Source organism: Giraffa tippelskirchi, chromosome 8, assembly GCF_054371585.1.
Source record: "Giraffa tippelskirchi isolate mGirTip1 chromosome 8, T2T-mGirTip1v1.2.pri, whole genome shotgun sequence".
In the NCBI taxonomy this organism is placed as follows: Eukaryota; Metazoa; Chordata; class Mammalia; order Artiodactyla; family Giraffidae; genus Giraffa; species Giraffa tippelskirchi.
Window position 1 is genome coordinate 141,801,717 of NC_137282.1, and position 15,238 is coordinate 141,816,954.

The following is a 15,238-nucleotide window of genomic DNA, read 5'->3' on the forward strand; positions in this document are numbered from 1 at the left end:
AACTACCGTTCAGCAATATGGTTATGCCTCTTTCATGGCGATGGACCTGAAACACGCAGGCATGAAGCATTTCGAAAACTAATAACAACTACCATTTATTGAGCATTCACTACAGGACAATGCTTTATCACATCTGATCCTCATATCAACGGTATAAATGGGGAAAAAAAAAACTCCTTTTTACTCTTTGAGAATCTGAGGCACAGAGATTGTATTTGCCCAAGATTGCAAGGCATTAAGCGGCAGAACCTGATCTCTTTATCATATTTCATGCTCTAAGTCACTCAGCTAATGTGACAGGTTGCCATTAAGAGGTCCCAAATGTCTCTGTATGTTCTGTTTCCCACTTTGGTGCCAGTCAGTCTGACCAGCATTGATCAAAGCCCAAGTCAAGTTGTGGTCCTCTCCCTTTTCCATTTCATGATGAGAGGAAAGCTTTCCCTTCGTGTCTTACATTTGGCGCATATTTTGTGCCCTGAATACACTGTAAGCACCTATAGAGCAATGGTAACTACTCAACCCATATTTGTTAAACACAGGGATATATGTGTGTTTGAGGACCTGACATCCTTGGATCTGTCCTCCCACTGGAAACATGCCTCTCTCCATCCCAGTAAGTCTGGGAAGCAGGCGGTGGATCCTTCTTAGAGAAGGCACCTGGGGTTGGGGGGGGCGGGGGGATTCTAAAGAGTGAAACCACTTCCTTTGTAGCTAGTTCCTGTGTTGACAGAACTGAAGGGGAGGAGGGGGGTGGAGGGATCACAGCTGGGGGTTAGGGGGCTACGGAGGCTCTGGAGATGAGAAAGCCAAAAATCCTTTCCCAGTCTGAACCCCCACCACTACTGCAGCTGGAGGAGCTTTTCCCAGTCTCTCTGCTCCCCTGGGGCGAGAGAGGTCAAGCCAGCAGTTTGGGTGGGAAAAGAGAACTGGAGGAAGTTGACAGGGATGGGCGGGGCCCGTGGGGGGGCTGACCAGGAACCCAGCTTCCTGCTCAGTACCCAGGCATCCAGCCCCCAGCTCACCCCCACCCCTTTCGGCCCCTACTCCCCTCAGGAACTCAGGGTTCCGGCCCTCCTCCCAAATCCCAGCTACCCCCTCCCCCATCGGTTTCTCCCCTCCAGGGTATGGAGGCTGAGAGACTCCAGGAAGAAGAGGATGGTGAGCAGGTGAGCTCGGCACCGGGTTGGGGAGGCTGACACTAGGAGAGAGGTGAGAGGACCTGGGGCAGAGACTGAGTAATGGTGGACTCAGGGGACTTGGATGGGTTTGGGCACACTGAGGCAGAACAGAGACACAGAGAGGAAATGGGCTGCTGGCCTAGCCCTCTGCCCACCCCACCCCCACTTGACCGGAACGGATGTCTCTCAGCATCAGGGCCCCCATCAGGATGAGCATGGCTGGCCCCCCGCGAGCTCCAGCACTCGGCCTTGGAGGTCTGCCCCTCCGTCCCCTCCTCCTCCAGGGACTCGCCATGCAGGTACCCCCAGCCCCCCTCCAGGGAGCTCCCTGACCTGGTACCCACTTCTTTCCTGATCCTATTACCAAGGCCCATTCCATCAGGGGCTCTCTCCCCACCTCCTCCAACTCCCCATCATACCCCGGCATCCCTGACACCCCCAACACACACACACACACACACCACTCCTTCTGCCAGTCTGTCTGGGTCTGAGCCCCCGCCTCCTCTCCCCAGCCCTGGGGCCCCGCTCGGCCTCCCTGCTCTCCCTGCAGACCGAGCTCCTTCTGGACCTGGTGGCGGAGGCCCAGTCCCGCCGCCTAGAGGAGCAGAGAGCCACCTTCCATCCCCCCAAGAGTCCCCCAAGCCTAGGTCGAGCCCTGCCCCGGCCTCTTGAGGACAGAGAACAGCTCTACAGCACCATCCTCAGTCACCAGGTGAGACAACCCCTGCCCCTCCCCACAGAAGGCGAGACTCAGGCTTCTTGGTTCTGGCCCCTTTTCTCACTTGGGTCCTACCCCTCCTTCTCCCCAGGCATCTGCCCCCTCACCAGGTCCTACTCTCCCTATCCCCACATCACTGGTGTCCTCTATGCCCCTCACACCAGCTCTGGCTCCTTTCAAGGCCTGCTCCTCTTTAAAACCTCACCATCAACCTCCCCTTCCTCCACTCCTCCAGTGCCAGCGGATGGAAGCCCAGCGGTCAGAGCCTCCCCTACCTCCAGGGGGTCAGGAGCTCCTGGAGTTGCTGCTGAGAGTTCAGGGTGGGGGTCGAATGGAGGAGCAAAGGTCCCGGCCCCCCACACACACCTGCTGAGACTTGAGCCCCCACCAGCCCCTCTGCATTCCTGTGGCTCAAAAGCTGGGCAGCCCCACTGCAAGCCCTCACCCCTGCCAGGGAGGGGCACCAGAGACTGGAAGACCCAGCAGAAATCTCAATATTCATCACCCTTATCCAACCTTTCCTGGGAAGTGAAGCGGGTGAAAGTCTCAAACCCTGGGAATAGCCAAGGTAGGATGGATAGTAACTCCCTCCATAACCAAGTGTGTTATGAGGCTAAGAGAGGATGCCAGCCTCAGTGGGACACCTCACCCTCTCTTCTGATCTCAGGGAGTGCCTGAGAGTCTCCGTCCTGAGCTGTGGGGACACCCCCAGTAGTCAAGCTACCAGGTGGGATCTCAGGGCTCTGTCTTCCATCTCCCAAAAGAACAGCAAATCTCCCAAGATTTTGACCTGAGAATTCCACCCTCCTTCCCAGTAAGAAGAAAGAAAGCGAGGGCACAGCAAAGGCATAAAGACCACTCTCACATCTCCATCACCGGCACCCCCTAGGCCCAGGACTGAGGGGCCTACAGGCTGTGAAAGGACATTTAGCCCTGCCCACCCTCCCTCCCCACTGCTGTTCTGAACTGTCTGATGTTTGGTTATATGAATAAATGTGATCCCCCTCTGGACTGAAGGCTGGTGTCTGGGATGGCCGGGTGGAGGGTAGGAAGGTGAGGCCGGAGGCTGCCCGCTCTCCCCAGTTTGGCCAGAGGCCAGCTCCCCTCCCTGGCTGGTTAATTACTGCCTCATTAAGCAGCGGCTGGAGACCTCCCTAATTATCCCCCCCTGCCCCCCTCTCCTGGTTTTAATTAAGTAGAACAGGGAGGGGGGTCATTAGGATAAGAAATATGAACTAAGCTGTCTGTGAACCCCAGGCATTCCAGCGGCCAGGGTCCTCATCAGCTTGATCCCGGATTCAGAACCCGGGTGGAAGGACCCCCAACCTCCAACACGCCCCAGCTTCAAGGCCACAGAAGTCCAGCCCCTGGGCCCTTCCCTCATTTTCCCCACGGGCTAGTCTCCTCCCTCGTCCCCTCCTCCACTCGGTCTCAGTTCCTCTGTTTCTGTGTGTCTCTCTCCGCCCCCAGCTCCTCCCTGTTCCTCCTCCCTTCTCCCCTCCTCTTCCTCCCCGGCTCCCCTCCCCCAGCCTCCCTCCCTCGCTCCCCCCTTCTCCCTCCTCCCTCCTCCCTCTCTCTCTCACACACACCCCCGCTTGGGCCTCCTCTCTCTCGCCGGCTCCATTTTCTCCGCCGCCGGGGGCCGGGGTCTCCTGTGGGGGGCCCAGACGGTACCCCAGGTCTCCCTTCAGGGCCGGGGTGAACCCCCGGGAGAGCCGGGAGCCGGGGAGACGGGCGGGGGTTGGGGCGGAGGGAGCAGCGGCCCCAGCGAGTTTGGGGGGGAAGTAACCAGGCGGGGGGGAGGGGCGGAGCAGGGAGGGGGCCTCAGGGCCCCCCCCCAACTATGGACGAGCGGCTGCTGGGGCCGCCCCCTCCAGGCGGGGGCCGGGGGGGCCTCGGATTGGTGGGTGGGGAGGCTGGGGGCCCTGGCGAACCTCCCGGTGGCGGAGACCCCGGTGGGGGTAGCGGGGGGGTCCCGGGAGGCCGAGGGAAGCAAGACATCGGGGACATTCTGCAGCAGATAATGACCATCACCGACCAGAGCCTGGACGAGGCCCAGGCCAAGTGAGTGCCCCCAACCCGGGACCCCACACAGACCCAGCAGAAGCCCTGTTCACAAGCTCTGAACCTTCTGGGAGCCCCCAACTCAGGACCCTCCCCAGGATACTACAGCTCTCCTCTCCTTACTCCCGGGAGCCCCAAGATAAGTGATCCCTCTCAAACCTCCCTTCACCCCCAGTCCCTGAAACCTTCAAAAAGGGGAACCCTAGGTGGTCTCACCCCCCCACCTCTCCCTAACCACCCCACACTCCCCTGTAACATCCTTCCATCTCCAGAGACCCCTTCTGACTCCCAGACTAAAAACCTGCTGTGCTGTCTGCTCCCCTAACTCTCCAAACCACCCTCTTCCTAGGGCTCTCCAGACCCCTCCCCAGGGCTCCGACCATATCTCTCCACCCAGGGCCCAGCCTCCAAGGTCCTCAGGCACCCTTTGCACCTGCTCAGTTGACACTAGTAGCCCTGCTCAGTCCCAGGACCCTTCACACATCTCTATACCGAACTCCCCACTTCAGCTCAGCACCCCTCACCCCCTCAGGCACCTCAAACTCTGATCTCCTCCTCCTCCTCCTCCTCAGCCTCCTCCTGTCTTCCTTTGAAATCTACCTAGTCACTCTGATTTCTGCAGTCATTCCCACATCCTCTTCTGTACCTTTCTAGACCATCTCCCACAGTCCTCACCTGACCATGGTGCCTTTAGCTCACGGCACCTTCCCTCCTTCCAGCCAAGCCCGGCAGCTTCCCCTTGTCTCCGCATGGAAGTTGAACTCTTCCTAAGAAACCCCCAGACTTCATTCGGCCCCCAGCCTTGCTTTTTCTTGCCACAGGTTTACCCACCACCTCCCTATTCCCAAGCTTCCCTTTCTTCCCCTCATGGGTGTGTCGTCCTGTGGTTGTTTTTCCCCCTTGGCAATTCCATAGCCTCTCAACTTTTCTCTCCCGTTCCCCAAGGAAACACGCCCTAAACTGCCACCGAATGAAGCCTGCTCTCTTTAGCGTCCTGTGTGAAATCAAGGAGAAAACTGGTACGTGAGTTCCCTCCTCCGATTCCTCAACTCTGGGGACAGAACCCTGTTCCCTGTAGAACTTGGGCTAAGAGTTTGACAACTTGGGGCCCTGAGGAAAGTGTGGGTCAGGAAGATTGCTAAGGGGGGCTTGGGTGGGAACCCACACCTGGAGACTCGGCTCTCCAGGAAGCCCCAGAAGGGCTGAGAGCTGCGGTGTGGGGTCCCTGGGTCGCTAAGTCCACTCGCCTGCGTGCTAGGCCTCAGCATTCGAAGCTCCCAAGAGGAGGAGCCTGTGGATCCACAGCTGATGCGCTTGGACAACATGCTTCTGGCAGAGGGTGTGGCTGGGCCTGAGAAAGGGGGTGGCTCAGCGGCTGCAGCTGCCGCCGCTGCAGCCTCCGGGGGTGGAGTGTCCCCTGACAACTCCATCGAACACTCGGACTATCGCAGCAAACTTGCCCAGATCCGCCACATTTACCACTCGGAGCTGGAGAAATATGAGCAGGTGAGGAGAAGAAGCTGGAGTGGGTAGAGGGAGAGGCCCTTAAGGGGGATGCCCAGGGCCAAAGGGCTCCTGCTCACCAAGCCTCGGGCCCCCACTGCAGGCGTGTAATGAGTTCACAACCCACGTCATGAACCTGCTGAGGGAGCAGAGCCGCACGCGGCCCGTGGCACCCAAGGAGATGGAGCGCATGGTGAGCATCATCCACCGGAAGTTCAGCGCCATCCAGATGCAACTCAAGCAGAGCACCTGTGAAGCCGTCATGATCCTACGTTCCCGCTTCCTGGACGCCAGGTGGGGCCCAGGGCCCCCAACTAGCCCCCAGCACCCGGCTCCTTCCCATTCTTCTCCAAGCCTCGGGGCCACTGTGTTGCACAGCACAACATTCTGCTCCGTGACAGTGGTGCCCTCTGAAGTGAATCAACAGGATGGCCCTGCCAGGACACCAACGCCCTCCTCATCACCCCCTCTCTCCTCTATAGACGGAAACGCCGTAACTTCAGCAAACAGGCCACGGAGGTTCTGAATGAGTATTTCTACTCCCACCTGAGTAACCCATATCCTAGTGAGGAGGCTAAGGAGGAACTCGCCAAGAAGTGTGGAATCACTGTCTCTCAGGTACCGGGGAGGCTCGGGGAGGCTTTTGGAGGGCACAAAGCTCTAACTAAGGTGTTCACAGAGGGACAGGTTCCCACCTGACCCTGCTTTCTGCCCACCACCCCACAGGTCTCCAACTGGTTTGGCAACAAGCGGATACGCTATAAGAAAAACATTGGAAAGTTCCAAGAGGAGGCAAACATCTATGCCGTCAAGACCGCCGTGTCGGTCACCCAGGGAGGCCACAGCCGCACCAGCTCCCCGACACCCCCTTCCTCCGCAGGTGGATCCCACTGCCAGCCTGGCTGGCTCTTCTGCACGCTTCCTGCTTTTTGTTCCCACTTCTTGTGTAGGCAGGATCCGAGCAGAAACGGGGCCTTCTGGGGTGAGAGGGACCAAGCTGGTCAGATGGGTGGGGATATCGGGGGGCCGAGGCCACTCCAGTGAAGTTACTTCTGCCTTTCTTCCAGCAAGTGGCCAAGGGAGGCTCAGAAACAGCCCACTTTTTCTGAGTGTTGCCATGTTGCATTGTGGATAATTTGGGTATGGTGGCACACCTCCACCGAGCTATTCCAGGGCACTTTTTGAAAACTGAGAGCTGTGGGGAGTCTCCCATCTGCCATCACAGGCTCTGTTACATGCTTCCCTACTTCCCCCTCTGCTCCCCCAAGGCTCTGGCGGCTCTTTCAATCTCTCAGGATCCGGTGACATGTTTCTGGGGATGCCCGGGCTCAACGGAGATTCCTACTCTGCCTCCCAGGTCAGGTGGTCCATCGCACCTTGAGTAGGGCTTTTTCAAACTCGGTTTCCCTACTTTTGGATATGAAAGTCTTTTCTTCCGAGGCTTCTCACTGTGTCCTGTCCTCCTCTGTTGCCTGCAGGTGGAATCACTCCGACACTCAATGGGGCCAGGGGGCTACGGGGATAACCTTGGGGGAGGCCAGATGTACAGCCCTCGGGAAATGAGGGTGAGTAAGCACCTAAAGCCCCTCTCCTCACCTCTCACCAGGATCGGGGGGCGGGCCTTTTCCCTGGCAGCACTGGCCCCTTGGGCTGGGTTTCTCAAAGCCCTACCCCAGCTGTCTTGTCTCTTTTTTTTCCCAGGCAAATGGCGGCTGGCAGGAGGCTGTGACCCCGTCCTCAGTGACATCCCCAACAGAGGGACCAGGGAGCGTTCATTCGGACACTTCCAACTGATCTTGCCCCTCAGGGCCACAGGGGTGGGGGCTCACAAGGCAACTCTTGAAGAGGATACAGGCATCCGGAGGACAAAACCCAGACACGGGAGAAGCACAAGACAAGAGAAGGGCAGACGGGGCCGTCCCCTCCCCGGCCAGATTCTGTCAGTGCTAGGGGTGCCGACAACATGGCAGGGAAGATGGGGTCCCCTCAGGGGAGAGTGGGGTCTGTCTACCCCTTTTTTCTTTCTTTTTTTCTCCCCCTTTTTCTCTCACAGAAACACACACACCCTATTTTTCAGATCTTTCCTCTCCTTTCTCATAAACACACCGACAGCTATTCTGTTTCTCTCTCTCTGTCTCTCTGTGGGCTCCCCCACTCTCCCTCCCCCACCCCACTTATCTGCTCTGGGATCTGTGGAGACGCCAGCCCTGCCCAACCAGAGATGCCAAAAATGGGGACATGACTTCTGGACAGAGGACATGGGCCACGCCCCCCGTGCCCCCCCACCTCCTGCCCCTCCAAACGGCTTTTATTACCTCATACGCAGCTCATCTTAAACCAATAGAATCGCTCGGTGGACGAGAGTGTCTGACTCAGATATCTACCTCGGAGGGAGTTTCTGCTACTTTAGGAAATTGTTGACTGGGCTTTGGGGTTGAATTTTTTTTTTTTTTTAAAGGGAAGAAAAATTAACCCTGGGTTCCATCTGTAGTTTTTTTAATTCTTATTTTGGGGGGTTTTGGTGGTGGTGGTGGTGGTGGTTCTTAATTTAGTTTGGGGAAGTAGATGTTTTTATAAATAATGTTTTTGTTTTTTGTTTTTTTTAAGTTTCTTGCTTTCCCATATTAGGGGTAATAGCCAAAGGGTCATGATAAGAGAAAGGGGAACAAATAGGCCTGCCTGGCTCCAGTCCTGTTCATCAGGAAGTAACATTTAGCAGGGCATCAAGCCTGCTCCCCCCACCCCACACACACAATCACTTAGGTGTTCTCCTTTGCTTATAAAGTCACTTAGGTGTCCTTTGCTCATGTGTGCAGCTTTCTGCTGCATTTAGCGTGGAGGCAGTCGGGCTTGTTCTGTTGGCCTATCCCCCCTCTTCCTACATCCCTTGGGCAGGGCTGGACTCAGTAATTTTGAGCAAATGACACATCTAAAATCCTTTTTTTTTTCTTAACTACTATTTACAGATTGGAGGAGGAAGAATGGGGAGGGGGTTATTGCCAAATATGTTAAATGTGGGTTGGGGTGTTTGTGTGTGTATTGCCCTCAGTTTCCCCAGATATGAGGTATCTTTTTTCTCAGTCCAAAATCAAGAGGATGGGGGGAGAGAGGAAGGAGGCTGCAAAGAGCCAGGTATGAGGGAAGGTAAAATTACCATCCCCAACCCTCGGCCCTGAACCCTACCATCTGAACCCCTCAAACATCCTCAGGCGTTTATAAGACTGTCACAGTGGGGAACCCCTCCCGTCAAAGATCCAGGCAGGATTCGGGGCAGGTTGGGAGTGTGATGGGTGGGGGCGGGAGGCATGGGCTGGGGGCAGTTCTCTCCTCACTTGTAAACTTGTAGTTTCACAGAAAAAAAACAACCACAGTTTTAAATAAAGAAATTTCTTTTTTTCCTGGGTTTAGTTGAGAATTATTTTCAAAAACATGAGAAACCCCAGAAAAAAATTTTTTTTCTTTCTCATAAAACCCTAAATTGGTTCTCTCCACCCCCTGCCCCACCCAGTCTTTCCCTTACCACCTAGGCCCCAGGTTTCACCCCTGCCTCCTGGGAAACAGGCCTGAACCCTGTTGCCTGGCAACCTTGCTTAGTCATCCAGTAGCCTTCGGTGGACTGGTGGAATAGGTTGGGGGTCCTGAGGGGTGAGAGACCCTAGGAGATGTACTCCCCACCCCCATGGATGTGGCTGTGCCCAGAGGCTGGCAGTGCCCTGGGGTGGGGTGACAATTGTTTCTCCTAGTACCTGAAGGACTCTTGAATTTGAATTCCTAGCATTCCCTGTGACGGGACAGGACGGGGGAGATGGGGGCAGGGGAGAGGGTACAAGCCCCACCTAGGGTGGTGGCCACAGCAGCAAGGGGCAGACAGAGCCAGGAGCCTGGGAAGGAAGCAGGATGGCAGCAGGGGCAGCAGTCAGAGCCTGGATGCTAGTCCTCAGTCTATGGGGTGAGCCACTCCCCCACCACCAACCCTCCCCGCAGAAGGCACCCCGCCCCGTCCCCAAATCTCCCCCCCAGCTTTCCAGGAACCTGGGTACCGCTTTCTAGTCTCCCTCATCCTCCCTGTTCTAGTCTTGCTAGCTCCCATCTCCTTGCCCTCCATCGTGGTGCTGTCTCCCAGGGGCAGTCATAGGGGACCAAAACATCACAGCCCGGATCGGGAAGCCACTGGTGCTGAACTGTAAGGGAGCCCCCAAGAAACCACCCCAGCAGCTGGAATGGAAACTGGTAAGTGGGGCTCCTGTCTCTCCACTTCTGGGGACACCAGTGAGATTCACGTCCCCTCCCGCCCATCCCCCTTCTTCATCAGTCGTTTCCCAAAGGGCCTGCACTGTTGAGGCCCCTCCCTTCTGCCCCCAGAACACAGGCCGGACAGAAGCTTGGAAGGTCCTGTCTCCCCAAGGAGACCCCTGGGATAGCGTGGCTCGGGTCCTCCCCAACGGCTCCCTCCTGCTGCCGGCTGTTGGGATCCAGGATGAGGGGACTTTCCGGTGCCGGGCAACGAGCCGGAGCGGAAAGGAGACCAAGTCTAACTACCGAGTCCGAGTCTATCGTAAGGGTTCCCAGGACCTCTTCACCACCCACCTCTCATCTAAGGAAAAGCCTTCGACCCCAGCCCTTGACTCCTTGGCCCTGGCCTGGGAGAGCTTGACTTCAGCTGCCCCCATTCCCACACCCAGGGTGTGAGAATCTTCAAAGCTGTGGCCTCTGATAGGAATTTTCCCTCCTTCAGAGATTCCTGGGAAGCCAGAAATTGTTGATCCTGCCTCTGAACTCATGGCTGGTATCCCCAATAAGGTAGAGAATGAAAAGGGGAGACATGGAAAGGGGTCCTGAGGACGGGAGTGTAGCTCTGTGTATGTGTGTGTATGTGTGTGTGTGTCACTCAGTTATGTCTGACTCTTTGTGACCCCATGGACTGTAGCCCGCCGCCAGGCTCTTCTATCCATGGGATGCTTTGGGCAAGAATACTGGAGTGGCTTGCCAGTTCCTTTTCCAGGGGATCCTGACCTAGGAATCAAACCCGGGTCTCCCACATTGCAGGCAGATTCTTTACCATCTGAGCCACTGGATTCTCTTATTTCCAGAGATGATGAAGTTGATTTTTCCCCAGGTGGGGACATGTGTGTCCAAGGGGGGCTACCCTGCAGGGACTCTTAGCTGGCACTTGGATGGGAAAACTCTGATTCCTGATGGCAAAGGTGAGTCCCAGCGTCTTTCCTCCCAGCTGCCGCCTTTCTGAGCCCTCTCCCACACCCACCCTGGAATGTCTCACCTTGTCTTCCCCCAACCACAGAAGTGTCTGTGAAGGAAGAGACCGAGAGACACCCGGAGACAGGGCTTTTCACACTCCATTCGGAGCTGATGGTGACCCCAGCTCGGGGAGGAGCTCTCCACCCCACCTTCTCTTGTAGCTTCACCCCTGGCCTTCCCCGGCGCCGAGCCCTGCACACAGCCCCCATCCAGCTCAGGGTCTGGAGTGAGCGCCAAGGTGGGGAGGGCCCCATCGTGGGTGAGCACGTGTCGGAATGTATGACCCTTGGGAAGGGGAGGGTTCAGCCCCTGGCCACTGGGACCACACACAGGTAGGACTCTCAACCCCATCGCCTTCCCACCCCCAGACGCTGTGCCACTGGAGGAAGTCCAGTTGGTGGTAGAGCCAGAAGGGGGAGCAGTAGCTCCTGGTGGTACCGTGACCTTGACCTGTGAAGCCCCTGCCCAGCCCCCACCTCAAATTCACTGGATCAAGGATGTGAGTGACCCGAGAGGGGGCTGGCTGGCAGGTAGCAAGATACATAATTGGCAATTCGGAGGGCAAGGGGTTCATGGAGAGAGAGGCAGGTGAGGAGGTACAAGGGTATCTGAGGATGTGGAGGCAAGGACAGGAGTATGGAATGTGTGAACAGGGGAATTAATAGTCTCCTGTCCCCTCTTCCCCAACCAGGGCAGGCCCCTGCCCCTTCCCCCTGGCCCCGTGCTGCTCCTCCCAGAGGTAGGGCCTGAGGACCAGGGAACCTACAGTTGTGTGGCCACCCATGCCAGCCATGGGCCCCAGGAGAGCCGTGCTGTCAGCGTCAGCATCATCGGTGAGACCTCCCTCCGAATCCCAGGCCAACCCTAAGGCTGGCTGAGGGATAGTGCAGGCCCCAGTTCACCACCCTACACTAGCACTGTCCCCAAGAGCCACCCTCCCCTTCAGTGCAGCCACACTCAGGCCTCCTCTGCCCGACACAACCCAAGAGAACAGCCTGTCCCTTTGAGGGACTCACTGGGGTTCCCACTAAATAACTCTCTTCCAAACTGAAGCCTTCCCTTCTGACTTTGTTTTCCAGAAACAGGCGAGGAGGGGACGACGGCAGGTGAGGGGGTTGGATAAAGTCAAAAAGAAGCAGACAGACCTCAACAGGACTGAGGGGCTGGTAAACCAGAAAGGAACCGTGAGTGGTGGGGCCGTGCCCTCAGTTGTCCCCATCTCCATACAGGCTCTGTGGAAGGGCCGGGGCTGGAAACCCTAGCCCTGACCCTGGGGATCCTGGGAGGCCTGGGGACAGTCGCCCTGCTCATCGGGGTCATCATGTGGCATCGAAGGCGACAGCGCAGAGGACAGGAGAGGTGAGTGGAGGAAGCCAGACACTTCAGACTGAGGACTTCCAGGCAGGAAACAGAGGTGTGGGGGTAAGAAATGATGGCTTGCTGGAAACTGTGTGCAGAATTCTCCCCAATTCTCCTCCCCAGGAAGGTCCCAGAAAACCAGGAGGAGGAAGAGGAGGATCGAGCGGAACTGAACCAGCCAGAGGAGCCCGAGGCAGCAGAGAGCAGCACAGGAGGGCCTTGAGGAGCCCACGGCCAGACCCCATCCATCAGCCCCCTTTTCTTTTCCCACACTCTGTTCTGGCCCCAGACCAGTTCTCCCCTGTATAATCTTTAGCCCACTTCCCCCAGACTTTCTTCCACAATCAGAGCCTCCCACAAAAAGTGATGAGTAAACAAACACCTGCCACGTTTGCTGTTGTGTGTTGTGTGATGCCCTCTCCCCCATGCTTCCCCACACCACACCAACATCTGCTCAAGATGCTCCTGTCTTGAAGGAGGGACGGACAAAGGCAGGCAGAGTGAATACATCTCACCATGTTTATTGAATTTATAATAAAGGAGGTAGTGAGGGGAGGGAAGCACTTGCGAGTCAGGACCCACATTAGACACTGGGGAGAGAAAAATTAAATTAAACCAAGGGGAACATGGGGGAAGAGTCAGAGGGAGCCTTGCCCACCTTTCAACATCAAATCAAGAATTATGGGGGAAAGCAAAGGATCAGGAGAGAGGAGAGACAAACACTGTCTTTAGTCCATCCTTCTCTCCCAGAGCTGGGAGTTACGACGTTACTGAGGGAGCAGTTCAGAACAAAGGTTCTCCCATCCTATGCACAGATGTCACTCCTCCTCCCCACATCCTCGTGGAAAGTGGCCAGGGTTGGCCTTAGCCAACAGAAATGAAGGGCTTGGGGAGGGAGGGTCCAGGAGTAAGGAAGGGTCAGCAGGGACCCCCAATACTGATTCTCCTCTGGCTGGTGGTGGGCAGGAAGGAGACACAGCTCAAATACTGAGCAGCCAGAAAAAGAAGAAGATGGCGAGAAACAGGAAGAGGGAGTCCTGCCAGCTGGAGGCCGGGTGACCCTGTCCCAGATCCACACCTGTGGGAGAGAAGAGAGCTGTGAAAGAAGCATCCACTCATAGGCCAGGGGATTCAGAGGACTTGCTGGTAGCAGTTGAGGGCAGACTCTTACCTGTACCCCGACGGAACGGTTCATGGGTATTGAAGACGGTAGTGAAAAAGCCAAAGGGAAAAGCACCGACACCAAATGAGAAGTGAAAGCCCCCAGTATCGCCAAATGGCTGGAATCCCTAGGGAGGCAGAGAAGGTCAGTGGGGAACTGGGCAAGTCTTTGGCAAGGAAGGAACACAAATCAGACAAGACTCACCCCTCTGCTCTCCGGAGGGGGTCGTTGGCCCTGGGGGCGGGGTGGGGTTTTCAATCTGAGGAAGAGGAGAGGGACTATCAATATTCCCTCCTCTTCTACACCCCACTCCCCGGACAGAGGTTTCCACTTTCCTTCAGTACCACCTCCCCTCTCTTACCTGGGATCCTGGGGCTTTTGGCTCCCTCGCCCATAGAGAGGGACAACATTTTCTCTGCTGATTCCAGCTTTGCACACTGGGCACTCTTGCCGCTCTGGCCGTGTCTCCAGCCACTGGGGGAAAAAAATGTGGTTTCCAGTACACAGAAGGGTTCTTCCAGCTCCTCAGACCTCCCCATTTCCCTCTTCATCTCCTCTGTGTACGCACCTGATGAAGACAGGGCCAACTGCAAGGGGGAAAAGAAATGTCAAACCAGTTGAAACCAAACACAAAAGAGACACCTACCCAACCTCAGAGTCCCACCTGGCTGTTACCAAGTATTACCTGCTGTTTCTTTTCATATTTTCCACAACCCCTACCATCCAGCCAATTTGGCCATCCCTCTTCTCTAAACCTTCCAAAGCTACATCCATTCTCAACAGGCTCAACCCTCACCTCTCTCCTCTCCCCCGGCCGCCCCCCCCCCACATCCCATACATATACAAATCCTCACCCCTCCCTTCTCTGCTTTTCAATTTAATTTCCAGTTTTCTTCAACCACCCCTTTCCAGGCTCCTTTCAGCCCTCGTCTCATCCTTGCCCCCATCACTTCCCAACCATACCCCCTTTACCAGCACCTTCTCCCACTACTCCTTTTCTTATCTGCTATGCTCAATAAAGACCTTACTTCCACAATTCCTTAATCTTAGGGGGCTGCTCCTCCATAGTGCTCCTGTCCCCAGGTTTCTCATACCACCCCTTGACACAGCTCACCTGAACGTGATCCCACGTTCTCTAGATCTCCCCTAACCTTGCAGTCTAATCCGTTCCCAACTGTACAGCTAAGACCCCTCAATTTCCAGAGGTAAGGTGGCTCGGGTCTCACCTGCACAGATGTGCGGTGCCCAGCTCCTGCGCCCCATTTCTTCTTAACACACTAGTTGGCTCCTAGTTCCTATGACTTCCCACGGGTCTCCTCTATTCAGACGTGACCCTCTCACCCACACATACCCAAAAAGAAGCAAGAAGCCCCCCTCAGGCCTCACCTATCAAAATGTGCCCTCCGATTACCTGTATGACTGTGGCACCCCCCCACCCCAATCTCCCCAGTATAGATGTGAGCCCCACTCCTTTTTGCCCCTCTCCGATTCTCACCAGTACAGGTGGCCACACACACTGACCACAGCTTCCCGAGCAGTCTCCAAACATATATTACATTCGAAGGTCGCGCCCACCCCGCCCCGCTCGCGGTTTGGCCCTTCGGGGCCCCCGTCCTCCTCCTCCGCTGCTGCCATGGCCTGTACTCTTTCGCCCCCCGCGTACCCCTTAGTCCCCTGAAACACACATACAAACGCCCGGAGAAACGAGAAACCTCCTCCGGCCCACGGTCTTTGGGCAGGCTTCAAGGTTTTCTAATCACTATTGGACTGAGTGCCTGCCAATCATACAGAATCGGAAGGAAGGATTGGTCCAAAAGGCGGAGGACGAAAGAGGATTACGCGGCTCCGCCCTTGCACAATGACTATTGGCTGACACGGTCACAGTTAGTCTGCAATGCCACGGGATTGGTAACAACTCCATACGCCCTGTCGCCCAGCTAGGGCGGGCTTTACTCATCTGAGTAACTGCCAGTCATAACCAAGGGCCAGAAGCAATTG

The 15,238-nt window shown here is 56.3% G+C and overlaps 4 protein-coding genes across 14 annotated transcripts; 3 read left to right on the forward strand and 1 right to left on the reverse strand.

Annotated features, from left to right (window-relative positions):
* The first annotated feature begins 728 nt into the window (after positions 1–728).
* GPSM3 (G protein signaling modulator 3) lies at positions 729–2,907 on the forward strand. 6 transcript variants are annotated; one of them, XR_014062825.1, is made up of 6 exons: positions 729–912; positions 1,054–1,166; positions 1,369–1,477; positions 1,691–1,890; positions 2,132–2,464; positions 2,564–2,907. XR_014062825.1 is itself a non-coding variant. In XM_081522388.1 (5 exons), the coding sequence occupies exons 1-5, from the start codon at positions 798–800 to the stop codon at positions 2,267–2,269; spliced, it is 675 nt and encodes a 224-aa protein (XP_081378514.1). In that variant the 5' UTR covers positions 729–797; the 3' UTR covers positions 2,270–2,907. The 6 variants fall into 6 exon arrangements, 4 of the variants coding, with proteins under 4 accessions (XP_081378514.1, XP_081378515.1, XP_081378516.1 ...); XR_014062826.1 differs by having other exon boundaries at positions 1,122–1,166; XM_081522388.1 differs by having other exon boundaries at positions 2,132–2,907.
* A 557-nt stretch (positions 2,908–3,464) lies between these two features.
* Positions 3,465–8,866, forward strand: PBX2 (PBX homeobox 2). Of its 2 annotated transcripts, XM_081522371.1 has the most exons (10): positions 3,465–3,575; positions 3,914–3,960; positions 4,906–4,979; positions 5,219–5,466; positions 5,567–5,757; positions 5,946–6,081; positions 6,190–6,343; positions 6,732–6,820; positions 6,942–7,028; positions 7,165–8,866. In XM_081522371.1, the coding sequence occupies exons 2-10, from the start codon at positions 3,920–3,922 to the stop codon at positions 7,255–7,257; spliced, it is 1,113 nt and encodes a 370-aa protein (XP_081378497.1). In that variant the 5' UTR covers positions 3,465–3,575; positions 3,914–3,919; the 3' UTR covers positions 7,258–8,866. The 2 variants fall into 2 exon arrangements, with proteins under 2 accessions (XP_081378497.1, XP_081378496.1); XM_081522370.1 differs by lacking the exon at positions 3,465–3,575 and having other exon boundaries at positions 3,740–3,960.
* Positions 8,867–9,063: 197 nt separating this feature from the next.
* Positions 9,064–12,470, forward strand: AGER (advanced glycosylation end-product specific receptor). 5 transcript variants are annotated; one of them, XM_081522377.1, is made up of 11 exons: positions 9,064–9,412; positions 9,587–9,697; positions 9,869–10,018; positions 10,199–10,263; positions 10,580–10,667; positions 10,763–10,945; positions 11,088–11,218; positions 11,411–11,552; positions 11,799–11,825; positions 11,949–12,078; positions 12,202–12,470. In XM_081522377.1, exons 1-11 carry the CDS (start codon positions 9,361–9,363, stop codon positions 12,299–12,301), a joined length of 1,179 nt encoding a protein of 392 aa, XP_081378503.1. In that variant the 5' UTR covers positions 9,064–9,360; the 3' UTR covers positions 12,302–12,470. The 5 variants fall into 5 exon arrangements, with proteins under 5 accessions (XP_081378503.1, XP_081378498.1, XP_081378499.1 ...); XM_081522372.1 differs by having other exon boundaries at positions 9,587–9,693; positions 9,826–10,018; positions 10,763–10,978; XM_081522373.1 differs by having other exon boundaries at positions 9,587–9,693; positions 9,826–10,018; positions 10,763–10,957.
* A 109-nt stretch (positions 12,471–12,579) lies between these two features.
* RNF5 (ring finger protein 5) lies at positions 12,580–14,964 on the reverse strand. Its single transcript, XM_081522392.1, has 6 exons — positions 14,736–14,964; positions 13,809–13,827; positions 13,602–13,714; positions 13,445–13,499; positions 13,250–13,367; positions 12,580–13,156 (listed from the first exon to the last, which is right to left on the reverse strand). The coding sequence occupies exons 1-6, from the start codon at positions 14,873–14,875 to the stop codon at positions 13,059–13,061; spliced, it is 543 nt and encodes a 180-aa protein (XP_081378518.1). The 5' UTR covers positions 14,876–14,964; the 3' UTR covers positions 12,580–13,058.
* Between the last annotated feature and the right edge of the window lie 274 nt (positions 14,965–15,238).

Excerpts from the sequence above, each read along its gene's own strand:
- PBX2 (XM_081522370.1), top strand. The coding sequence starts at position 3,740 with ATGGACGAGCGGCTGCTGGGGCCGCCCCCTCCAGGCGGGGGCCGGGGG. Across the intron at positions 6,344-6,731 it reads GACACCCCCTTCCTCCGCAG|GCTCTGGCGGCTCTTTCAAT; the intron begins GTGGATCCCACT and ends TGCTCCCCCAAG. Across the intron at positions 6,821-6,941 it reads ATTCCTACTCTGCCTCCCAG|GTGGAATCACTCCGACACTC; the intron begins GTCAGGTGGTCC and ends TGTTGCCTGCAG.
- AGER (XM_081522372.1), top strand. The coding sequence starts at position 9,361 with ATGGCAGCAGGGGCAGCAGTCAGAGCCTGGATGCTAGTCCTCAGTCTA. Across the intron at positions 10,019-10,198 it reads CTACCGAGTCCGAGTCTATC|AGATTCCTGGGAAGCCAGAA; the intron begins GTAAGGGTTCCC and ends TCCCTCCTTCAG. Across the intron at positions 12,079-12,201 it reads CAGCGCAGAGGACAGGAGAG|GAAGGTCCCAGAAAACCAGG; the intron begins GTGAGTGGAGGA and ends TCTCCTCCCCAG.
- GPSM3 (XM_081522388.1), top strand. The coding sequence starts at position 798 with ATGAGAAAGCCAAAAATCCTTTCCCAGTCTGAACCCCCACCACTACTG. Across the intron at positions 1,478-1,690 it reads TCCAGGGACTCGCCATGCAG|CCCTGGGGCCCCGCTCGGCC; the intron begins GTACCCCCAGCC and ends TCCTCTCCCCAG. Across the intron at positions 1,891-2,131 it reads GCACCATCCTCAGTCACCAG|TGCCAGCGGATGGAAGCCCA; the intron begins GTGAGACAACCC and ends CCACTCCTCCAG.
- RNF5 (XM_081522392.1), bottom strand. The coding sequence starts at position 14,875 with ATGGCAGCAGCGGAGGAGGAGGACGGGGGCCCCGAAGGGCCAAACCGC. Across the intron at positions 13,368-13,444 it reads CCCCTCCGGAGAGCAGAGGG|GGATTCCAGCCATTTGGCGA; the intron begins GTGAGTCTTGTC and ends CTGCCTCCCTAG. Across the intron at positions 13,157-13,249 it reads ACCGTTCCGTCGGGGTACAG|GTGTGGATCTGGGACAGGGT; the intron begins GTAAGAGTCTGC and ends TCTCTCCCACAG.